Source organism: Lissotriton helveticus, chromosome 11, assembly GCF_964261635.1.
Source record: "Lissotriton helveticus chromosome 11, aLisHel1.1, whole genome shotgun sequence".
NCBI lineage: Eukaryota > Metazoa > Chordata > Amphibia > Caudata > Salamandridae > Lissotriton > Lissotriton helveticus.
In genome coordinates this window covers 1,068,115,963-1,068,141,680 of record NC_136072.1, presented here as the reverse complement: position 1 = coordinate 1,068,141,680, position 25,718 = coordinate 1,068,115,963, and the positions used below count along the sequence as shown (strand labels likewise).

The 25,718-nt window shown below is 47.5% G+C and overlaps 1 protein-coding gene across 2 annotated transcripts in view; it reads right to left on the bottom strand.

Moving 5' to 3' along the window:
- DNAH10 (dynein axonemal heavy chain 10) overlaps window positions 1-25,718 on the bottom strand; it is a 2,445,728-nt gene that overhangs the window by 1,730,974 nt on the left and 689,036 nt on the right. For both annotated transcript variants that reach the window (XM_078667623.1, XM_078667624.1), the window contains one exon: window positions 13,558-13,765. In XM_078667623.1, coding sequence (XP_078523749.1) covers window positions 13,558-13,765 — 208 coding nt within the window. The remainder of the gene's footprint in view (window positions 1-13,557; window positions 13,766-25,718) is intronic.

The following is a 25,718-nucleotide window of genomic DNA, read 5'->3' as shown; positions in this document are numbered from 1 at the left end:
ATTGAAGTCCCACTGAGGCACAATAAAAGGAGTAGGAGGGAACTTATTTATGAGGCCCTTCAAAAACCTTAAAACTACAGGAGATTTAAAAAGAGATGGCTGGTCAGGCTAGCAGAGAAATGCCGACAGCGCAGAAAGATAGCCCTTAACTGTGGCAACAGCAAGCCCTTGCTGCGCCAGAGAGAAGGCAAACTGGAGAACATCAGACAAATGTGCTCTCAAAGGGTCAATAGATTTCTCCCCATATCAAGTGACAAATTTTGACCATCTATATGAATAGATGGACTTAGTGGAGTCACGCCTGGCTGACAAGATGACATCCACCACGTCAGGCGGGAGAGAAAAGGAATTCAGGTTGCCCCGTTCAATCTCCAGGCATGAAGGTTTAATGTCTGGAGGTGGGGGTGTAGAACCTGCCCCTCCATCTGAGAGAGGAGGTCTGCCCTGAGAGGGAGACGAAGCGGCGGGTGAGAGGAGAGGTGGAGAAGATCTGTATACCGCACCCTTCTTGGCCAGTCCGGGGCGACCAATATGACTTGGGCCCGGTCTTGGCGAATCTTCCTCAGAACCCGAGGAATCAAAGGTATGGGAGGAAACGCGTAAAGGAGTTGCCTTCCCTAACTCAACTGAAACGCGTCCCCCAAGGCTCCTTGCATCGGATACTGGAGACTGCAGAATGACAGGCAGTGAGCATTCTCGCGAGTGGCGAACAGGTCCACCTGAGGAGTCCCCCACGTCCGAAAGACGTGACGAACCACCTCCGGGTGAAGCCTCCACTCGTGGTCGGCCGAGAACTGCCGACTGAGACTGTCTGCACGCACGTTCAGAACTCCGGCCAGATGATTCGCCATCAGACAAATCTGATGGTCCTGAACCCAGGACCAGAGACGCAGAGCCTCTCTGCAGAGACACTGCGCCCCCACTCCTCCCTGCTTGTTGATGTACCACATCGCGGTCGTATTGTCCGTCAGGACCTGTACCGACTGACCGCGAAGGGAAGGGAGGAAGGCCTTGAGCGCCAAACGTATCGCCCGCAATTCTAGAAGGTTGATATGAAGCAACCTTTCCTCTGGAGACCAAAGACCCTTGACCTCCATATCCCCCAGATGAGCACCCCACCCTAGAGTGGATGCATCCGTTATTACTGTGGCCACCGGAGGAGGCAGCTGAAAAGGCTTCCCCTGAGACAGGTTGCCTTCCACGCCCCACCAAGACAGATCCGCCGCAGCTTCTCTGGAGATCCTCACTGACTCCCTGAGATCTCCGTTGTGTTGATACCACTGCCTGCGGAGGCACCACTGGAGCGCCCTCATGTGCCAGCGTGCATGGTTGACCAACAGAATGCAGGAAGCCATCAGACCGAGCAGACGAAGGACCTTCAGGACTGGAACGACCGCTCCATTGTAAAATAAAGGAATCATTTCCTGTATGTCGCGAATCCTTTGAGGAGGAGGGAATGCGCGACATACAGTCGTGTCCAGCACAGCACCTTTGAACAGGTTGCGCTGGGAGGGTACCAGGTGAGACTTGGGTACATTTATCGAAAAACCCAAACTGTACAACAACTGGGTTTTGTCTCTCGTAGATGATGGAGCACTCTCTCTGAGGACTCTGCTTTGATCAGCCAGTCGTCCAAATAAGGGAATACTGGAATCCCCGACCTTCTGAGATGCGCTGCCACCACCGCAATCACCTTGGTGAAGACTCGAGGCGCAGTAGTAAGTCCAAACGGAAGGACCGCAAACTGATAGTGCTGCGATCCCACCGTAAAACGGAGATACTTCCTGTGTGACTTCAGGATTGGGATGTGAAAGTACGCATCCTGCACGTCGAGTGACCCCCATCCAGTCTTCTTCTAGCAGCGCTTGAAGAACCTGAGCAAGGGGGGAGCATCTTGAATTTCTCCTGTTTCAGATAGAGATTCAAGATCCTGAGATCCAGGATTGGACGAAGTCTACCATCCTTCTTGGGTATCAGGAAATACCGGGAGTAGCATCCCTGACCCCTTTCTTGCTCTGGGATCACCTCTATCGCACCCTTTCATAACAAAGTCAACACTTCCTCCTGTAGAAGTAATAGATGTTCCTCGATGCAAAAACCTTGGCAAGGCGGGTAATTGGGAGGGAATTCCCGAAAAGGAAGTGCATACCCATTTTCTACAAGATTGAGAACCCAAAGATCTGATGTAACCGATTCCCAATCTTGTAGAAAATGGGTAAGCCGACCCCCCACCGGACCCTCATGATCCTGAATGGCGGATCTAGGACTGCTTTTCTGCGGCAGGGGGGTTAGAGGAAGTGGAGGAGGAAGAGGCTTGACGTCCATGAGGACGCGCTCTTTGCTTTCCCCTGTATGACCTGTACATGGAATTTTTCTGCTGATGCTGTTGTTGCTGCTGACCTTGTCGGTAATTCCGAAAGGAAGAGCGACCAAAACCCCTGAATCTCTTGTTGGTCAAAGAGCCCCTTATCTGAAGACCTAAAGATTTAGCAGTTGCCCTACTGACTTTAAATCTCTCAAGGGCCGCATCAGCTTTCTTCCCAAAGAGACCAGACCCATCAAACGGAAGATCCAGTAAAGTCGCCTGAACATCCGCTGAAAAGTCTGAGGATTTCAGCCAAGCTGATCTTCTAGTGGCGACAGCAGTGCCCATGATACGCGCCACAGAGTCCGCAGTGTCCAGACCACTTTGTATAACTTGGCGAGCCGCTGCCTGTGCATCCGAGATCACCTCCTCAAAATCCTTCCTGTTGGCATCAGGAACCGTAGGAGTTAGAACATGCAAAGAATCCATAAGGGCATGCACATATCTCCCCATCAGACAAGTGGCATTAGTTGACTTCAACGCCATGCTTGCAGAGGAAAAGGTTTTTTTAGCAACCTGATCTTGTTTCTTTGCCTCTTTTTCACAAGGAACCTGGGGAAATGCCCTTACATTCTTTTTAGAGCAAGCTGCTTGAATGATTAGGCTCTCTGGTGAAGGATGAGAAGTCAAAAAAGCAGGGTCTTCAGGTGCAACCCTGTACCTTCTTGCCACACTCTTGGATACTGCAGGACCTGATAATGGTTTCTTCCACACTTCCAAAATGGGCTCTGTCAAGGCGTCATTAAATGGAAGCAACGGCTCTACCACAGAACTAGGAGAATGTAAAACCTCAGTGAGAAGATTGGATTTAAATTCCACTGTTGGCAAAGTTAACTGAAGAAGATCTGCCGCCTTTCTCATAACCATATGGTAAGGTTGGACATCTTTAGAAGGTGTATCAGAGCCTGAAGTCAACTCCCACTCCGGAGAGAAGTCCAGGCTACCAGCGTCAGCCAGTTCATCAAAACAATCCTCATCCAATTCACCTTCCTCCATATCAGGATGAGATTCTATATACCTTCTTTCTTCCAAAAGGCGTTGAGCTTCCCTTCTGGACCTCTCTTTCACACGCCTCGCAGCCGGATCCACCAACGGCTCTGACGGAGTCGGGATCGACGTCGGTATCGAATCCGAAGGCGCAGCCGGATGCTCTCGAGGTCGTTCTGGAGCGGGCGACGCCGGAACCGGCGTCGACGGCCTCGGTGGTGCCGGAAACTGCCAAGGCGGCGTTGGGGCTGGCTTATAAGGCATAAATGGAGCAGGAGGATAGGAGGGAGGGACTCCTAGATTGAAAGCCAGCGGACCCATGGGACCCGAAGGTGCGCCAGAGGGGTACCATGCCCTTGAAAAGACACCATACATAGCGTTTAGAAACGCTGATGGGTCTTGGCCTGGGGTTGGAAATGGTGGTTGGAAACCCCCAGGCTGGTCTTGTGGAGGATTCGGATTCGGCTCTTTGGTAGGCGCAGAATCCACATCCACTTGAACCTCTTCCTCATCTCGGGCCGGGGACGGCGCCGGAGACGGATTCGAAGCCGGCGCCGGTGACTGAACACGCGACTCCGAAGGTGAGGCCTCACCTTCCGGTTCAGAGACATCCAGACTAACCACCTTAGAACGTACCTTCTTCTGTGATCTCGACCTTGATCCCGACTCCTTACCGGAACGACGTCGGGACTCATGTCTCCTCTTCTTATGCTTCTTCTTCGACTTCGAAGTATGATCTGAAGCGGACCTCAAAGATGACTCCTCTCGAGACCCAGACCTTGACTTCGACCTCGACCTCGACCTCGCTCTTCGAGAACGAGACCTCGACGATTTTCCTTTTCCAGCTTTCAATTTCGCCACCAGGAGTTTGGTCTCTCTTTCCCTCAGGGCCTTCGGGTTCATCTTTCGACAAGAGGAACAACCATCCACATCGTGGTCGGAGCTTAAACACCAGATGCAGTCATCGTGTGGGTCGGTAATAGACATCATTTTCCCACATTCCCTGAAGAGCTTGAAGCCGGTCTTCTTTGTTAACATCGTCGAAGAGACAAGATATAAAGAAGCAGAAAATGGTAACAAAAAGGAAACAAAGTACCAGTTGGCTACTGAGATTCCCGATAACCGTTAGCGTCGACGAAGCGGAAAAAAGGGAACTGATGTCATCACGCCGGCGTGGGCCTATTATAGGCGTCGGTGACGTCAGCGGAGTCGCGAGCGATGTCGTGTCTCTATGACGTCCTAGTCCACATCGGCGCGAGGCTACGAAAAGAATTTCCGAATGTTGATGACGCAAGGGGGATATTCACAAGGTGAGGAATCCACACGGCAGATGTATCTATCAGAATCTCCTGTTAGTCGAAGAGCCTCTGATCTGGAGACCTAAAGATTTAGCAGTTGCACTACTGTCTTTAAATCTCTCCAGGGCCGTATCAGCTTTCTTCTCCAAGAGACCAGATCCATCAAACGGCAGATCCGGCAAGGTCGCCTGAACATCTGCCGAAAAGTCTGAGGATTTCAGCCAAGCTGATCTTCTAGTGGCGACAGCAGTGCCCATGATACGTGCCACCGAGTCCGCAGTGTCCAGACCCCTCTGTATCACTTGGCGAGCTGCTGCCTGTGCATCCGAAATTACCTCCTCAAAATCCTTCCTGTTGGCATCAGGAATCTTAGGAGCTAAAGAACGCATAGTATCCATAAGGGCATGCACATACCTCCCCATCAGACAAGTGGCATTAGTCGACTTCAACGCCATGTTTGCAGAGGAGAAGGTCTTTTTAGCCACCTGATCCTGTTTCTTTGCCTCTTTTTCACTGGGGACCTGGGGAAAGGCACTCACATTCTTTTTGGCGCAGGCTGCTTGAATGACTAGACTCTCTGGTGATGGATGAGACGTCAAAAAATCAGGGTCTTCAGGGGCAACCCTGTACCTTCTTGCCACACTCTTAGATACTGCAGGAGCTGACAGTGGCTTCTTCCACACCTCCAAAATGGGCTCCGTTAAGGCGTCATTAAACGGAAGCAATGGTTCTACCACAGAACTAGGCGAATGTAAAACCTCTGTGAGAAGATTGGATTTAAACTCCACCATTGGCAAAGTCAATAGCAGAGGTTCTGCAGCCTTCCTCATCACCATATGATAAGGCTGGACATCCTTAGAAGGTGTATCTGAGCCTGAAGGCAACTCCCACTCCGGAGAGAAATCCAGGCTACCAGCGTCAGCCAGTTCCTCAAAACAGTCCTCCTCCAATTCACCTTCCTCCATATCAGGATGTGACTCCATATACCTACGATCTTCCAAAAGGCGTCGAGTATCCCTTCGGGACCTCTCCTTGACACGCCTCGCAGCCGGATCCACCAACGGCTCCGACGGAGCCGGGATCGACGTCGGTATCGAATCCGATGGCCCAGCAGGATGCTCTCGAGGTCGATCTGGAGCGGCGTCGACGGCTTCGGCGGAGCCGGAAATTGCCATGGTGGCATCGGAGCCGGCATATAGGGCATGAATGGAGCAGGAGGATAGGAGTGAGGGACTCCTAGATTGAAAGCCAGAGGACCCATGGGACCCAAAGGTGCGCCAGAGGGGTACCACGCCCTTGAAACGACGCCATACATAGCGTTCAGAAACGCCAATGGGTCCTGGCCTGGGGTTGGAAAGGGTGGCTGTAAACCCTCAGGCTGGTCTTGTGGAGGGTTCCGATTCGGCTCTTCGGTAGGCGCGGAATCCACATCCACCTGAACCTCTTCCTCTGCTCGGGCCGGGGAGGGCGCCGGAGACGGATTCGAAGCCAGAGTCGGGGGACTTCACCCGCGACTCCGAAGGCGAGGCCTCACCTTCAGGTGCTGAGACATCCAGCGTAACCACCTTAGAACGTACCTTCTTCGGTGACTTCTACCTCGAGCCCGACTCCTTACTGGAACGACGTCGGGACTCATGCCTCCTCTTCTTATGCTTCCTCTTCGACTTCGAAGCATGGTCTGAAGCGGACCTCGAAGACGACTCCTCTCTAGACCCGGATCTTGACTTTGACCTGGACCTCGACCTCGCCCTTCGAGAACGAGACCTCGAAGATTTTCCTTTTCCAGCCTTCAGCTTCGCTACCAGGAGCTTGGTCTCTCTTTCCCTCAGGGCCTTTGGTTCATCTTCTGACAAGACGAACACCCATCCACATCGTGATCAGAGCTCAAACACCAAATGCAGTCCTCGTGCGGGTCAGTTATGGACATCATTTTTCCGCACTCCCTGCAGGGCTTGAACCCGGTCTTCTTTGTCGACATCGCCGAAGAGACAAGAAACAAAGAAGCAGAAAGCGGTAACAAAAAGGCAACAAAGTACCAGTTGGCTACTGAGATTCCCGAAACCGTTAGCGTCGACGACGCGGAAAAAAGGGAACTGATGTCATCACGCCGGCGTGGGCCTATTATAGGCGTCAGTGACGTCAGCGGAGTCGCGTGCGATGCCGTGTCTCTTTGACGTCCAAGTCCACGTCGGCGCGAGGCTACGAAAAGAATTTCCGAATGTTGCTGACGCAAGGGGCTATTCACAAGGTGAGGAATCCACACAGCAGATGTATCTATCAGAAGCTTAGTTACCCTCCTGGCTGAGGTAATAGCTGTCAGAAAAACTGTCTTGAATTTAAGAAGTCTCAACAGACAACTATAAAGAGACTCAAAAGGAGACCATGTCAGGAAAGTAGGTACTAAATTCAAATCCCACAGGTATAATGAAGGGATTATGAGGAAACCTATTGGTGCGGCCCTTAGTGAACCTCATAACAATGGGGGACTTAAACAAAGACGGCTGGTCCGGCAAACAGAGGAAAGCCGACAAGGCCGACACGTTACCCTTTACCGTAGCCATAGCACAACCTTGCTGAGCCAGGAAAAGTGAAAAGCCAAGTACATCAGATAAATGGGCCTTCAAAGAATCATTGGACCTCTCTCCACACGATTTCACAAACTTGGACCACCTAGAGGAATAAATAGATTAGGTGGAGTGTCTCCTGGATGATAAAATAACATCCACCACATACAGTAGGAGAGAGAAAGAACTCAGGTTGCCTCTTTCAATCTCCAGGCATGAAAGTACAGCCCTTGAGGTGGGGGTGTAGAACCTGCCCCTGGGAATGCAAGAGGAGGTCTGCCCTGAGAGGGAGACGGAGGGTGTGAAGAGAGGGGAAGAAGATCTGTGTACCACACCCTTCTAGGCCAATCCAGAGTGATCAATATGACTTGGACCCGGTCTTGGCGAATCATCCTCAGAACTCGAGTAATCAAGAGTATGGGAGGAAACGCGTAAAGGAGCTGCAAGCTCCAATCCACTTTAAACGTGTCCCCCAACGTTTCCTGCATCGGAAACTGAAGACTGCAGAACCATGGGCAGTGCATGTTCTTGTGAGTGGCAAACAGGTTGAACCGAGGAAAACCCCCTCATCCGGAAGATGTGATGGACCACCTCCGGATGGAGCTGCCACTCGGCTGAGTATTGCAGACTGAGACTGTCTGCACACACATTTAGCACCCTGGCCAGATGATTTGCAAACACACAAAAAATCTGATGGCCCTGAGCCCAGAACCAGAGTCGCAGAGCCTCTCTGCAGAAACGATACGACCCAACCCCTCCCTTTTTGTTTATGTACCACATCACGGTAGTCTTGTCCGTCAGGACTTGAATCCACTGACCGTAAAGGGAGGGAAGAAAGGCCATGAGAGCCAAACATTTGGCCGCAATTCCAGAAGGTTGATGTGAAGCAACCTTTCCTCTGGAGACCAAAGATCCTTGATCTCCAGATTCCCCAGATGATCACCCCACCCTAGAGTGGAGGCATCTGTGATTACTGTGACCACCGGTGGAGAAGGTTGAAAAAGCCTTCCTTGAGACAGGTTGCCCAGCAGACTCCACCCAGAGAGCTCTACTGCAGTGTCCATGGAGATTCTGACCTTCTCCCCGAGATCTCCATTGTGCTGATACCACTGCCTGCGGGGGCACCACTGGAGTGCCCTCATGTGCCAGCGTGCATGGTTGACCAACAGTATGCATGAAGTGAACAGATCAAGCAAGCGTAGGACCTTCAGGACTGAACAACCGCTCCATTGTGAAACAAAGGAATCATCTCCTGAATGTTGAGAATCCTCTGCGGTGGCGGGAAAGCTCAACACACTGTAGTGTCCAGTACTGTCCCTATAAACAGGCTGTGCTGAGAGGGCAGGTGGTGAGATTTGGGTACATTTATCGAGAAACCCAAGTTGAATAACAGTCGTGTTTTTACTTGCAAGTAACAGAGCACCATCTCTGGCTACCTTGCTTTGAGCAGCCAGTCGTCCAGATAGGGGAAAACCAGAATCCCTGACCTTCTGAGATGTGCTGCCACCACCGCCATCACCTTTGTGAAGACCGAGGTGCGGAAGTGAGACCTAATGAAAGGACCGCAAACTGGTAGTGTTGAGAACCTACTGTAAACCGGAGATACTTCGATGCGCCTAGGGATGTGGAAATACGCATCCTGCAAGTCAATCAACAACATCTGGTCTTCCTGCTGCAGTGCCAAAAGAACCTGAGCTAGGGTCAACATCTTTAACTTTTCCAGTCTGAGGTAAAAATTCAAATCCCTGAGGTCCAGGATTGGTCTCAACCGGCCGTTCTTTTTGGGGATCAGGAAATAACGGGAGTAGCATCCCTGACCCCTTTCCTGCTCCTGAACCACCTCTATTGCACCTTTCTGTGGCAAGGCAAGAACCTCCTGCTGCAAAAGCAGCAAATGGTCCCCTAAACACCAGCCCTGGTGAGGAGGGTAAGGAGGTAGAAACTCTTGAAAAGGTAGGGGATACCCCTTTTCCACAAGATTCAAAACCCAATGGTCCAAAGTAAACGATTTCCAATCTTATAGAAAATGGGACACCGGCCCCCTACAGGACCAACATGCTTCACAATGGGGGATCTAGAGCTGCTTTCCTCTGGTACCTGTGGTGTGGACTGGAGAGGAGGAGGAGAAGGAAGACTGAAGTCGAGTAGCTTCACACAGACAGCCTCTGCCTTTTCCTCTGTACGACTTGTACATAGCCTTCTGCTGTTGTTGCTGCTGTGGCTGTTGATGGCCTTGAAAGGTAGCTGCTTTCCCATAGCCTTGATACCTTTTCTATCCATAGCCCATAGGCTGGGACTGAAGGCCCAGGGATCTTGCAGTATCCCTAATGTCCTTAAAGTGCTGCAGCGCAGAATCCGCTTTCGCTCTAAACAATCTGGATCAATCGAAGGGTAGATCAAGCAGAGCAGCTTACACATCCAGAGAGAACCTGAAGACCTAAGTCAGGCATGCCTCCTTGTAGCCACAGAGGAGCCCATTACACTGGTGACCGATTCCACCGTGTCCAGACCAGACTGAATGACCTGACGGGCTGCCGCTTGAGTGTCAGATAGCGCTTCCAAAACGTGAACACGATCATCTTTAGGCAACTTAGGAGCTACTTGCTTGACAGAGTCCATTAGTGCATGAATGCACCTCCCTAGCAAACATGTGGCGTATGTTGACTTTAGAGCCATAATTGCTGCTGAGAACACGTTTTTGGCATACTGTTCAAGTTTTTTCGAGTCTCTATCCCCAGGGTAGTTGGAAAGACCCAGTTGACTGCTTGGAACAAGAAGCCTGAACTATCAAGCTTTCCGGAGAAAGGTGGGCAGAGAAGAAATCTGGATCATCAGGAGCAGGCGTGTAGCTTCTTGCAGCTGACCTCGAAACTGCAGGAGCAGACAAGGGCTTCTGCCATACCTCCATAATCGGCTCTGTCAACGCCTCATTAAAAGGCAGCAGAGGTTCAACAGCAGAGGAGGGAGAATGCAACACTTCAGTCAATATATTTGACCTCATCTCAGCTCAGGGTAACTGAAGGTCCCACAGATCAGCAGCCTTCCTGATGACTGTGTGGTAAGGAGAAACATCCTGCGAAGGCAAAGCCTTCGGAGAAGAAAGCTCCCACTCTGGGGAAGTATCCAGGCCACTGGCCTCCTGCAGACCCTTAAAGTCATCCACGGAGTTAAGGATCTCCCTTTCCTCATGTTCTTGCTGGTACTCCTCTTCCTCTAGCAGTCTCTGCGGTTCCCTCCCGCTTTGGGATTGGTGTTGGCAGCGCCAGCTGCGGCACTGGAGACAACGGAGCCAGAGTCGAAGAAGGACCATCCGAAGCGGGCAACGGCGCCGTTCGAATCAGGGATAACATCGGACCAACACCAGACAGCGCCAGAGATTGAGGTATCAGAGTCAAAAACCTCTGTGCCGGAAACTGCCATGACGGAGCAGTCAGCATGAAAGGCACTAAAGGCGCCTGGGTATACTGCTAGGGAATGCCCAAATTAAAGGCAAACAGACACACGGGGCAAGACGGCACACCAGTAGAGTAAGATGCCTTGGCAAACAGGCAAAACATTGCACTAAGGAAATGTGACAGATCAGTTCCTGGTCCTGGAAAAGGAGGATAAGGATCCGAAGCTCCTTGGTCCTGATCCATTCGAGGCCTTATAGGGGGCTGAGGCTGCGGCGCCAGAGACACCGGAGCTGGTACTTGTGAAGCCGCAGGAACCGGAGAAGACTCTCTAAGAGACAGAGAATATCTGGGCACCAGCAAATCTCCAGACGCCAGAGAGTGGGCTGGAGTTGCCTATGGAGAAGGAGTAGGCAACGGCGAGTCAGCATCCTTCTCATGACGTCGCTTCACGGGGCAGGCCAACCTAGATATCTTGCCCTTTGCAGACGGATGTCGAGACCCATGTCTTCCCTTCTTCTTATAAAGGATGCAGTAGAGGAATTATTAACTCGCCAAAGACAAACAGGGCATCCCCCCTGGTACAATAAGGTCAGGGAGTTTGCATTTTGTGTTATTTAGCCCTGGGGAAGTGGTGTCATCGAGCCTCGGGGGTCCGGCCCAGCTTCACAGAAACTGTTTGATTGCCCCAGCAAGGTAGCAGTACGAGGGGCTTATAGAGCCTGAGAAAAGGGGGCCCCATGCGCCCCCTCCTTCTTTTAAAGAAAGGCACAGGAAGGTGGTGGTCTCTGGGGCACCAAGTTCCTCAGGAATGGGGGCCCCATGTGCCCCCTCCTTTAATTTAATTATGCCCTGGAGCTCTGCCCACCTGGGGCTTTTCCCAAAAAATGTGTGGGAGTCCGCATTTTTTTTTTGCCATGGATTCCCAGATCTGTTGCGTTTCTGTGACAAAAAAAAACCTTTCAAAAATGTTTTTTTGCTCTAGTGGTGGTCCTTCTGGGACTCCACAACCAGAGCTAAGGGGTCAGGATATTTCTACCCGCCCCCTTTTCTTTTTTTATGTTTTTCTGGGACTCGGCTGAAGCTGAAATTTGCTTTTTATTTCATATCTCAAAAACTTCGGAATGGATTTACACCAAAGAGCAAAAAGGGTTCTGTCAGGACCAACATTTGGTGTAATTCCATCGGTTCGGGCTGAAGCCATGTCTAAAATCTCTATGGAAATTACCATGGGAAAAACTATTTTTTGCCCCCCCCCCCCTTTTTTTTCTTGGCCCTTGCTTGACGGATCATTTGGAAACTTTCCATGCACAAATAGAATTACCAGCAAACATTTTGGGGAAAGGTTAGTGAGGATTTGTCAAATGGCACCAAGGATATAGGCAAGTAAAAAAATGCTTTTCCTATGGAAACATGGTTCTAACTACAACTACCTACTGTTGATGGATAGGGCTATAGGATGGGAAGGGTGTTTTTTTAGGGTTGGGTAAGAATATTGGGTGGTAAGGTTATTTTTAGAGTTTAGGGGTGGGTAGGGGTATTGGGTGGTAAGGGTGTTTTAGGGTTGAATGGTGGGTAAGAGTATTGGATGGCACGGGTAAATAAAAAAGGGGGATTGGGGAATATGAGAGAGAGGAGTGCATGTGTCTGAACACTTAAATAGACTTCCCTTGCATGGTAAAAAAAGGCATGGTAAAATAATGAGTGGTATTTGTTTGGGTTGTAGTGCCATACAGCCCCACAGCTTATGGGTTAATGTGACAACCACACTTTTTCAGTCAGTATTGGAGGCACTGTGGGTCTCAGCATCTGATTGATTAAGGGTTATTTTTATTCTTGCCACAAATCATGACCAGTTGAAGTCTGATTTAATTATTCTGTGTGTTACTTCTTTCAATTTTTAAAATATATGGCTAAATCCAACTGCTATGTGATTTGACCATCACTCAGCAGGTAACTACTCTACCCATAAACTTGACGATAATTGGACATGTTGCCTATGTCAGATATTTTTCTAGTGATTTTTCAAGGGTTCCATAAAATAGGAGATTTCATAACACAGATAAGACTGGATAGTGTCTACCGGAAGTCATATCTCCTAGCACATACAAGTATCTCTAGTCATCACGGGTTCTGGGAACTCTTAGATTTTGCTAGAATTGTATTTATTAATCTGTGGAGGGGGAAAGAATTGAACAGCATAGGAATGGAGAAACTCTCTGCTTCTATTGAAATGGAAACAGCATGCTTTCCAGAGGCTGGGCCCATTCCTTTTCTAAAAGTGAAGGTTGAGCTGTCCCTTATCCATATGTTACAGTGGTTATTCTGCCGAACCGTGTGCAGCAAGCGATCACAGGAGAAGTCTTGTACTAGTGAGATAAAACAACAGACGTTACACATGTTTTTGGGATTTCCTTCAGGGAGGGATAAATAGGGTCCATTTTGATTCGGCACAGTGCTTTGTGAGATCTTTACCTCTAGTTTTTTTTTGTTCATGATAAACAAAATTCCCACTGTAGTATATAGTTTCAATCCTTATAATGTTTTAAGGAGATAAGTAATATGCATATATAAACAGAAATAATCGATGTAAACAATTAGTAACAATGGTTTCACTGTTTCATGTTCACTCTTTTAATTGTAAGGAAAAATATATTGGAAAACAGAAAACAATGAAATGAATGATGGACAGTCATTTTGCATATTAAGGAGTAACATTTTTTCAAATAATAAATTACATTGGTGAATTTTTCTCACTAAAAGCAAACATACTTTTTAAAGATATAGACGAAATATAAACTCTCTTACAAACAAGGCAAACTTTTAATGTCTGTTTCAATAGTGCCAGTAAATTTCAAGTCAAGAATAAATAAAGTTAATAAAAGTTAGCTTAAATGTACAAACTAAAAATGTTAACAGTACAAACAGATCATCGAACAGTTTGCTCTTACTTGGTGATCATCTTTGTCAAGCTGTTGTAAACTTTACGTTCCCAATATCCATAGTATTGTGCCATTTTGGGGTCTCTACCAGTATTGGTGTGCACAACTAAGCCTTCCATTTTGGTAAGCAATGGCCCAATGGCAGCATATTTTCGGAGAAGAATTTCTATGTCTTTTGAACGTTCACGCTCAATATACTCAAAGAAATATTTGACTCCTGTAGAAAAATATACAATGTCTGATCACTGATATGTAAGTCAAATAAAACAAGCAGAAACAAGCTCAAAGCTCAAGATTTTCTTTGTCTAATTGTAGTATACAAACATATTGATTAAAGTCAGACTTTCCATAACTACTGCAAGTCCAATGCTATCAAAAGGACATTACATGAGTAAGCCATGGCAAGGAACTGGCTTCTCCAGCCACAGGACGCCAGTTAGAGCGAATGGTAAACTCAACACTCCTGGCTTCACCAGAGTCACAAGGAAGGAATGTTGTGCTGTTCCTCAAGGAGGATAAGTAAAAAGTCACACAAAAGCTGGAGTCCACTGTGTCTCACAAAGATCTACAGATGGAAATCCATTTGTTGCATTTTAATGCCCTCACTCACCCTTTCAGGTGTCATGCTTCATCATCTGGGCTGCTCCTCGTTGGGTCGGCAGTGCAATACCCAACGGGCTCACCTCAAAGAGGGGCACTTTATCGGAGATCTTTTATCCAACAGCCGTATTGTGAAGTGCGGGTGTGGGGCCAAGAGAGTGTAGACGTGGGGGTGAATGTAAAATGGGGCTTGGACTACCTGGAATTGTCTTTATTCTGGGGGTCTCCTGCCTCAATTAAAAGCAATGAAACCAACACTTATTGGAGTATAATGTCTCCTATTTATGTGTCAATTAGTGAAAACTAGTGGTAACGTTCAACATGTTTCTCGCTTATGTGTCAGTGGACTCGCGATTCTTCAGGACCATATGAAAGGGAACTATCTACACTAAACAAATTGTTTATATGTCAATTGGTTCATCAGTAACACAATGAAGTCAAATCTGATGTGTCAATGTACCTGCGATGAGCTGGATCTACCTAATAGTGCCACGATTCCAGGCATCAACAGTACCCGGCGGTCAACACATCAGACTTTCACTCCCATGTATGTGGGGTGTAGAAGCCTTGTGTGGAGCTTTGAGACCTACCCACACCGCCGAGACCAGAGTCTCACCCATAAAAATGCAATGGACACATTGGTGCCTGTTGGGCCCAATTTATATGTGGATGGACAGCTCGTTGTTCTGGCAGGGTAAAGGAGTATATCACTGTGTCCCTATGGTGGAGGGACTGCATGCCACATTTATAAATGATCGCCAAGCAGGCGGTCATTTATAATGCATTGTCAAGAACCACTGTTACAGCAGTTCCTGTCAATGCTTTACATTGTTTGGTGCAGGGCTCCATCAACTTGATAAAGCCCTGCACTAAGCAGTTTTCTTTATTTATTTTCAAAAAGAAATTCCAGAAACTGGATTTTCTTTTTAAACTTTAAAAATGCAATGTCACCTTGAGAGTCATCTTCCATGTCGAGGAGAGCATTATTACCATTTTACTGTCCCTCACGCCCAGGGTTTGACTGATGGTGAGGGACAGTAATAGAATGGCCATATGTCTGCCATTCTAACTGGGTAGGCAGAGCTATAGCCATTTCTCTGACCGTCCTTACGCCATTAGACTGTCAGAGAAGTTTGACTATGAATGTGACAGAAAAGTCGCTGCCATAGCCAAACCTATGATCCACCCGCATCTAAATCAGGTAGGCGAACAATTATGGTGGACGGTATACATACTCCTTTCAATGAAGTATACATACAGACAACATATAAATTAGGCCCCAAGTTTGGTCAAAATAGTTGGAGTACCAGGTAACAGAAGAACATATTCTGAGTTGTTATCAAGTTAGAGTGTCAGTATAACGTTAAATCTCTGAAATGTAATGTAGCCGATACAGGTTTTACTTGGCAATCATCCAATTGGAATATGATATTGTGCAGCCACCAGATCTTTTGTTGATGAAAAATCAGGTAGATTTTCTGCACTTGACACCCCATGTACCTTTTTTTTTATTGCTATACTTTATTAACAAATTAGGCCTATTTCCTTGTTTGCACTAGGGCCAATTTGCTACACCACAGAAAAAAGGAACAGAAAATTAAACATATTGGCCTTTTTTGTTTAATAAGAAAACATGTAGGTTGTGCCCCTCTAACCCCTGAACAAAGAGTTTACTTTTGGGAACTGTAATGTTTAATATATGACATTTACCATGTCATCTCTGCGTCACTAAAAGCTTGTAAGATGAGAACACAAAGTGATTACTGTATAGGCCACAATGACCACATTGTCCATAAACAATATAAATGTAGGAGATAGGCCATTTAGTTTAGGCACATCTGGTGAAAGACCTAACGGCATGGCATGAAATAAGTGGCAAGAAATAGCCTTGTCAGAAGCCTCTTTAAACCTTTTGCGCCATATCACACTGTGGCTGTAAAATAAACAGTCCTGCATGCAACCTTTAAAATGTCAGACTATTTAAAAATATGTAACAATAGAGGGTGTCAAAGGCGGCTTCAAGATCTTTGAACTGGCCTCTTTTTAATAAATAGTACTTCATGATTACATAGTAAAGCTTACAGCCATGCATAATCAGACCCACAATCAATATAGGGTGACTTAAACTCATAATATTGTTGCTGTCTGCCCAAGCATGAAGAATAACATATATTTATAGAGCTGCATCTAGAAGTCCTATGGAGCAATAATTCGCAGGTAAACTTTCAGCCCCCTTTTTAGCTGTCTAGTCATGCTTTTGTTTTTCAAAAAATAAATAGATCTTACATGGGGGTATTTTGGTCAGCAGACTTCATTCTCTGGTCAGTTAAACTGCTGTTCATATTTTGCTTCCCTCCCACCACAGCATAGAGAGTGAGTCAGCCCACTTTACCCATTGCTCTCTTAACTTTGAGAAGTAACACAAAGCCTGTGCACGTTGTTGACATCCTCTAAAAATAGTACCTTTCTCTTCAGTGACAAAGAAGGTTCGAAGTATGTTGTTGTTTTTTTAGTTTTTTTTTTTAAATGTTAAATGTTGGCTATTCATTTTGCCTGCACTTTGGCTGCCCAGTTTGATGGGAATTTATTTTTCGCCTGCCTTTGTGCGTTGCTGTTATAAAGTGTTTAAGTGACATTGTAACCTTGTAGCTGCCTGAATGTTAACTACTTGGTTGGTTGGTTGTAATATATTCATGTGTATATCAAAACCAATAGTATTAAAGGAAAGTGCGCACAGCAGCTGAAATGCTTGGAATTTAAAAATAAATCAATTAAAAAGCAGCCACGTCACTGAGTGGTTTTTAAATTTAGATTCTTATTGCATGCATATGGCGGCTATGTTTTGTCGGCAGTATATTTTCTCATTTTTATTTCTGTGACATATATTCATATATTTTAAATTAAGAAAAATAATAATCATCACAAAAGCATGCAAATGTCAGGCCTATTTGGCTTTGCTATGGCTTGCTTTTATTAGTACTGTTTTATAATTTGTTATAATTTGGTAAATAAGAAAGAGAATATGAGTATTCTAAGAGGTGGCTAAAGTTCTTCTTACATTTGCTGGACCACTTTTTAACTTTGTATGAAACCTTGGAAAATTCGGTGGCTCTGAATAGGATGTCGTTGAGCTTTCCAAGCGAACAGCTGAAGAGAGTTAATAAGAGTCAATGACTTAATGGGGTTTCGCTTGATATCATTTTGTGTAGTCAAATCAGGAGGTAGTGGGTACTATGCTGCTTTATTTGATCTATGAATCCATAGTTAAAATACATAAAGTATAATCAATGGCAAATGCATTTTACAGCCAGTTATCTATGAATATATAGCATGAGTAGAGAACAAAATATTTAAAACGAGATCTTCCATATTGAATACACCTAGATTGTTATGTATTTTTATAATTCACTAAGAACTTGTGCATATTTCAGAACTGGTTGTCTAAACTACTCTAGTACTGTAGATAAAAAACAGCACTAATAAGGCATAAGCACTAATAAGGCATAATATGCATTCTGGATATTGGGAAGAAAATGTCCTGGCAATAATATGTGACAAAAAGGCCTTGAACATATGGGCCATGGTCATTGGTTCAATAATCTACCTATAAGTTAGAAGAAGATGATGTAGAAATAAAGTAAATATTCATGAGGGATTGGGTTGTGCGACCTCAAGGGAGGGCGCATAGTAAAAAAAACAAATATAAACAGTTATGTTTCTGCTGTAATAAATATGGACATGGAGTTATATCTTTTACAGGTTAAAATGCATTATGCAAAACAACTGCTAACCTGCCCTAAAGAGGGCTGGCCTCCTGATGTGCCTGTGATAGAAACTTCAAATGGTAAAAAAACAAAACATATTTGTGCAATAACAAAAAGTTACTTACCTTAACGAACAAGTTACTTACGTTCGGTAACGCATTCTCTGGTAGAGACTCTATCTAGCTGCAGATTTCTTACCTTTGAATTTCCCAGGCGCCAGGCTGGATCCAGAAACTTTTGTTGAGCAATACCCCTTGTGTGTGCAATCGGGTGGCTCCATTCGGCTCCACGTGACGTCGTCAGCAGCATCAGTTATTACATTGTCGTTGGACTTGGCCCTTCTGGCAGGTTCACCCCTGAACTTTTTGCTTTTAATTATGACATGGTGTTAGTGATTGTTGGTTTCTGCGCACTTTACCACTGTGTCCCAGGGTAAGGTGCGTGTGTGTGGTAAGGTTGGCCTGCCCTCCCATAGGAATGCATGGGGAATGTATGTGTCCATGTTAGTTCCTGATGCGTGGGGAGTGCAAGCTCGAGTTTGGTATGTTTGGACGCGTGCGATTGAATGCAGTGCGACGATGTATGCGGCGTGTATGTGTCTAGTGGGGAAGGGCCACTTTTAGACATGGGTGTGCGTGTGCAGTGAGTGTGCTGGCACATGATTGGCTGGAGCTGGCTGGTGAGCCTGGCTCCAGGAGTCTGGATGGGTCTGCCCCGATGGTGAATGGAGAGATTAGCATGCTGATGTGAGGGAGGGGTGCACCTGGGTCCTGAATAGGGTTGGGCTTTCCCCGCACAATGCTGGCTCCACCCCCTGTGGTGCAACTGATGACCCTAGCCTGCCTGATGAATGGAAAGGGTGGCTGGGGAAAACAAAGTACTCCAAAACCAGCTGCGACTGGTTTCTCCCCCACCCTGCACCTTTAGACAAAGGAATTTCGTATATGAAAAGAGGCTGTGACCTCTTCTAAAATGTTCTTGTTTGCCAACTTGAAACTACCAGGGGCGTACTGCTGCTTGAGCCCAGGGGAAGGCTTGCCTCCCTGGGCCCTGCCCAGCCCCTGGACGCCTGGTGGATCTTCCTTTGTTGGGAGCTGCCTGCTCCATCTTTCTGAGATCCAGTTTTGACCACGACGAACCTCTGCCTGACTAGAAGGACCAAGAGAAGCTGAAGGACGGAAACCAGTCTGTACCCTGTAAGACTGGCCTGCAGTGGTGCCTTGCTGAGAACGGAGAGAAAAAGACCAGATAGGACTTTGTAGACTTGTGCCTAAGACGATCTCCAAGGGCTTGATTGCGAGCTTGCCCCCTGAACGGAACCCCAGGACCATTTGGTTCTATTCTGCTTGTGCCCGTCTGCTGTTGGGTCTTAGTTCTTATTCCCTCGCCGGAGTTGTGACTCAGGTGCCTTCGTCCCTCCCAAGGTCGTGACAGCTCGGAGCCTGGTCGCCCCGCCGCAGAGAGCCCCGCTCATCCCTGAGTCGCTCTTCGCTTCAGTGCCGGGCCGTCCGCTCTCCTGTCACCTCGCCTGCTAACGGAGCGCGTTGTGCGCCTCTCACCTTTTCCAGACGGAATCTGCATGGAGCGCATTCCATAGCCTTAGTCGTAACGTACCCGACTGTCTCACTTTGCCCTCCTGCATACCAAGGCTCGTGCCGCACCTGAAGAAAGGCCTCCCCGTACAGTGGAACCGGAAGCCTGGTGCTGCGCCCGTCTGCCCGAGAACGCGACGCCCCTCACAGATCCACGAGTACGACCTGGGGTGCTAAGAAGTAGTACACCCCGCAGGCCTGAACGCCACCTCGCCCCGTGAGCTGCATCGACCCCGTATCGCCGCAACCCTCCACAGTCCTGCTCACCCACCTCGCACCTCGAGGGGGGCCCGAGCCGGAGAGATCCTCTGGAGAACCGTCGGCCTCGTCCCAGGCCCGCCCTCACCAGTAGCCGCGCCTGAAACGCCTTGGACTTCCACAAGCAAGGTACACTTGAACTCCGTCTCGAGTTCATATCGGATCCAGGGTCCGCAACGTTCTGTTTTCCCTGTCATCGTACCTTGCTGAACAACGAACATTTAAAGACTAATTGCCTATTTAAATCTGGTGGCCTCAAATCGCTAAACGTTATATGGTCTTGTGTTAATCCTGCATATGAATATACCTTTTATATAAAGTCTACGTATTTTTGATACAATCTTACGACTGGTGTCCATTTGTGGTGGGTCAGTGGGTTTACTGTGCACGATCACAAATGCTTAACTAACTATCGCCCTGAGGATTAGCCTTGTCTGCTCGCGACACACTACCTAGAGGGTGAGCAGGGGTTATTCGAAGGAGTAGTTCCCTTGCCCTGACTAGAAGAGAAGGTCCCTGTTTGTCACAAGTGCATACCTGTGCCAACCAGAGACCTCCGATTCTAACAATTGTGGTACCTATATAGGTGCCACCCAGGCGTGCGGACATCAGTACTTTTCGTATTTTCCATGCCAGAAGCGCAGAGCCACAAAGTAACTGACGTAGTCATGTACAAAACTAGGGCCCTGAAGAGGGGAGTAGACCTAGCTCTATAACATTAGTCCACAAAGCGGGGCGACATGGGTGGGGCTGTAAGGAATCTGCAGCTAGATTCTCTACCAGATAATGCATTGCCGAAGGTAAGTAACTTGTTCATCTAATAGTGACGTCTAGCTGCAGATTCCTTACCTATGAATTAGATACCCAAGCCATAGCATCCCGGCGGTGGGTGCAGACCAATGCCTCAAACTAGTAAGTCCTGTAGGACTGGACGGGCAAAATCCCCATCCCTGCAGACTTGACTGTCCAGGCTGTGGTGCTTGGCAAACGTGTGCAAAGGTGCCCATGTTGCTGCCTGACAGATATCTAGTACTGGGACACCCTGAGCCAAGGCTGTAGTCACAGGCTTTCCCCTTATGGAATGAGCCCTTAATACCTTAAGGGGCTGCCTCTTAGCCAGGGCATAGCAGATTTTAAATCAGAGAACAACCCAGCGAGAGATGGTCCTTTTCTGCACTGCCCTTCCCATCTTAGCTCCCACGTACCCCACAAAGAGTTGGTCGCTCAGCCGGAGCTCTTTTGTGCGGTCAAGGTAGAACAACAATGCACTTTTTGGGTCCAAGGGGTGGAGACGCTCCTCTTCTTTAGAGGGATGTGGTGGAGCAAAGAAGGTGTGAAGCGTGATGGACTGATCCAGATGGAAACGGCTGGAAGGGAGCACACATAAAATAGATGAGGACCAAATTAAGGTCCCACTGCGGCATAACAAAAGGTGTGGGTGGAACTGAGCCAGCCCTTTTAGAAACCTATGTACGATTGGAGACCTACAGAGTGTGGGATGGTCTGGTAGCCGCAAAAAAGCAGACAGAGCAGAAAGATAACCCTAGAGAGTTACCAAAGCAGAGCCCTGTTGGGCAAGGGTAAAAACCAATAGAAGAACAGTGGAAAGAGAAGCAGAAAGAGGGTCAATAGACCTTTCTGTACAGTATAATACACATTTCTGCCAACAGCAGGCGTATACTATCTTAGTAGAGGGCCTCCTGAGGGTAGGATCAATAACAGACCCAGAAGCAACAGAATAATGCCAATAGGAACTCAGTAAGATTGCATTGCGACACAAAAAAACAGAGGTAGTCAACACTTAATTATGCGTTTAAGAGAAGGCTTTATTTTAGTAAACACGCGTTGTTGCCGACTAATCAGTCTCTCTTTGGCAAATGCGGCAGGATCCGTCTTTACTCTCCTTAGCGTATCCAGAGTGAATGGCTGGGTGTTGGCGTCTTATATATCAGGAGCGCCGGAACGTTGGAGACTCCTTCACGTAAATCGGGACCCAAAAGTAAATAAGAAGAAACAACACAGGATTAGGACGGTCGTCCTGTTAAAGACTCACAAGGGCCGGGGGTGAGGAAACCCAGTGCTCAAGTGTCAACTCAGCGTCGGCTGGAATAGGTGCTCAGGTGCTCGTGAAAGGGGAAGGGACGTAGGCTGTACAGACTCTATATACAATAAGTATTTACAAGCATGCGAGCAAGTTTCTAAGAGAGCGGGTTTCAGTCGGCAGGACAGCTTCGACTTCCCACCCAGGCCGCAACTTTGCCCCGTACCTGTTCGAGCCACGCCCCTCCCTTGGGAGCGTGGCACGGCGGCTCGTGGGAACGTTGGCCTCCTGGCTTCTCGGTCACGCCGTCGGTACTCCGCCACCAGTCCTTCTCATCTGCTTCTCCCTCCTTCGTCTCCGCACCATCCTCCTTCTCCACTCCCGATCTCCTTCTGTCTCCAGGGAATCGCCGTCCGTCTTCTTCCGAGATCCTCCTACATTTGACAGTCCCGCCGTGGTGACGTCACATAGAAGAGTAGTTTTGTCTAGTTGGAAGCCCCAGTTAAACGAGCCCTGTTCCTGGGTTTCTTCGAGGGTTACTAAAGGCTGATTCTGTGGGAACCACTCTTCATGTCGGTAAGGGACGTCGTTCTGCTGCAAGGGAACACAAGTCTGTGAGAGAGTCCCCGCTGACCACCATTCCTGTGTATCATCAGGCACATTGGGACACCGACCCACCCCGTCACACCGAGCAATTCACCAAAGGGGCTGTGTATACCGCTCTCCAGAAGTCTGCAACTTTTGGGCAGTCCCATGCCAGATGGATAAAGGTGGCCTGCGGTGAGTTGCATCTGAAACATCAAGAGTCAGGGACTAAGCCCATTTTGAAAAGTTGTAGCAGCATAGGATATCAACAGTGTATGTATATGAAGTGTATAAGGGGCAGCCAATAGTTTGATGATAGCAGTTCTAATTAGCCACAGCAAAAAGATCTTTGCTCATGTGACAGGGGGGAGTCTAAGTCTGCATTTCAAGCCCCTCAAGCCTTTAGGGAAAGGATTGGTGAAGAAATTTGCACGTGAGTATATAGCCAGGTAATTAATTTTCACGGTGATGAGAAGTTGAGCATATGTTCCAGTGCTGGGAGGATTGATGGGGGGACAGAGAAGATATTCTGTAGTGTGTGGCAAGTGGCGCATAACTGATAGTATAATAATGTGCCCAGAAAAGTGGGGGCTAGGATGACATATCAAATGGTGGGAGTAGTTGGTCATCAGGGTACAGATCCGAAAACACTCTAATGTCCCTCCCGCTTGCACACATAATGGTACCCTTTTCTTGTAGCTGTGGTACTTTGGGATTGTTAGCAAATGGAAAAGAGGGGGCATAGAGAAGTGATATTACGGCGGGATGACATATCATCAAATGGTGAGAGTAATTGTTCATCAGGGTACAGGTCCGAAAACACTCTAATGTCCCTCCTGCTCGCACAGATAACGGTACCCTTATCTTGTAGTGCTGGTACTGTGGGATATTTAGCAAATGGGATGGAGGGGGCATAAAGGAGTGAAAATCCGGCAGATTTCTCAACACCTTCTATGCCCAATGCACACATTCAACTGTATGTATTTGAAGTATATATAGCTCAGGCGCTAGATTGGGAATAGCAGTTCTAATTAGCGACAGCAAAAAGACCTTTGCTCATGTGACTGGGCGGAGTCTAAGTCTGTGTTCCGAGCCCCTCAAACCTTCAGGAAAAAGATTTTGTGAAGAGCTTTGCACGTGATTATATAGGCAGGTAATTCATTTTCATGGTGATGAGCAGGTGAGCATATGTTCCAGTGCTGGGAGTGTTGGTGGGTGGGCAGAGAAGGTATTCTGAAGTGTGTGGCAAGTGACGCATAACTGATAGTATAATAATGTGTCCAGAGAAGTGGGGGCCGGGGAGCACATATCAAATGGTGGGAGTAATTGGTAATAAGGATACACATCCAAAAACACTTTAATGTCCCTACCGCTTGCACACATAATGGTACCCTTTTCGTATAGCTGTGGTACTTTGGGATTGTTAGCAAGTGGAATGGAGGGGGCATGGAGGAGTGAAAGTCCGGTGGGGATGACATATCATCAAATAGTGGGAGTAATTGGTCATCAGGGTACAGGTCCGAAAACACTCTGATGTCCATCCCCTTCACACAGATAATGGTACCCTTATCTTGTAGTGGTAGTACTGTGGGATTGTTAGCAATTGGGATGGAGGAAGCATAAAGGAGTGATAGTCCGGCAGCTTTCTCAACACCTTCCATGCCCATTGCACACATTCAACTGTATTGATTTCTGCCCTTTATGTCAGGTAAGGCTTAAACAGTGCTGTTAATAGCAGCCAGGACAGGCATGATCTCTCTCTATGGACAGATGCGACTGAAATGGTGTAGGGTGAAATCAGTAGTGAAGAAAGGGAACTTTGGCACACAGTGCATATAGCAGCACGCTAGATGCCCTCAGTCCTCCGTGCGAGTGTGGCAGTGTGAGGAGCTCATATGAGGCCCTTGGTTGTCTGCCTGCCCAGATCAAAGTCACCAAGTTTGATCTCAGATGCTTGAAGGATGGAGCAGTGAGTGGGAGGGGAACTTTCATGAAGGGGTTAGTGAAATGTAGGGAGTATGACCATTTTCCCTATCGCAATGCTGCCTGCTATGGACAGGGGGAGCTTAGACCATGTTCGGATTCGGTCTTCCAACCATTCAACCGCTCGACCATAATTAACTCGCCATAGCTCCTCTGTATCCCTGCTCACCGATATTTCCATATACCTGATCGGGTCGGTTGCCCATTTCAGAGGGTACTTGGTGTTGAAAGGTGGCATAGTTTCTGTCTGTTAGCAGGAATAGAAAGGATTTGGACCAGTTTATTTGAATACCTGAGTAACCTCCAAAGCGCATGACCTCGCGTGTTGGGGGGGGGCTCCATAGCAATAGGAATTTTTTTTTGATTATTGATTATTAAATATTGAGTAGAAAGTCGCCCTGCACCGGACACAGCGCTTCATCACCGGCAGGCGCTGCGTGCAGGCGGCGCAGCCCAGCTCCAACGACGCCATCTCCGGCCCTGCCCACAGCGCGCGACCAACGAAAGAAAGTCAGGGAATCCCCGCCGTCCACAGATGTTTCTTAGCCAGGAAGAAAAAGGCAAAGGCGAGTAGAAATGGAGAAGAGAAAACATGCTGTATTTTTCAAGAATCCTTCTGTTAGCTAGTGAATAAGTATTTGTTATGTATCAGCCAACTGAGAGTGAGGTTCTCACTGGGAGGAGAGGAAGATGATAGGAAGTGCACTTCATGGGGAAAGCAGTCTGAACAACAAGATTCTGTCCAATGTAACAACTCAAGGATATAGTCCTGTTTGCACCATTGTGATAGCCTGAGAAATATGGGAGTTATAATTCTCTCTTTTATGAACAGTTGTTCTCCACAGTACTCGATGTTTGGACCCTGATCTTGATAAAGCGCTTAGAGACCCCTGGGTTATAACGCGCTATATAAATCGAAATAAATAAAATAAATAAAATAAATAAAATAAATAAAATAAATAGGAAACAGGAGGAGTGACATCTGGCACCCCTGTCGTGTGCCACAGTAGATTGGAAAGAGATCAGCCCATATAACCGCACACAAGCAGTGGGAGAGCATAAAGAAGCTGAACCAGTTTAATGAACTGTAGACTGAACCCCAAGCACGCAAATAGTAGAAAAAGGTATGCCCATTTTAAAGAATTAAATACCTTACTGGCATTAAAAATGGCAGCAATTGCAGAGTCCTGGGAGTCTAGGTAGTCCACGACAGCAAAGATGGTGCAGAGGTTTTGCAAAAGGGACCGACCAGGGATGTAACCTAACTGGTACTGTCTCACTATCAGTGGCAGAAGTGGTAACAGGCGATTGGCGAGCTCCTTCGTGTATATCTTAGTATGTACACTT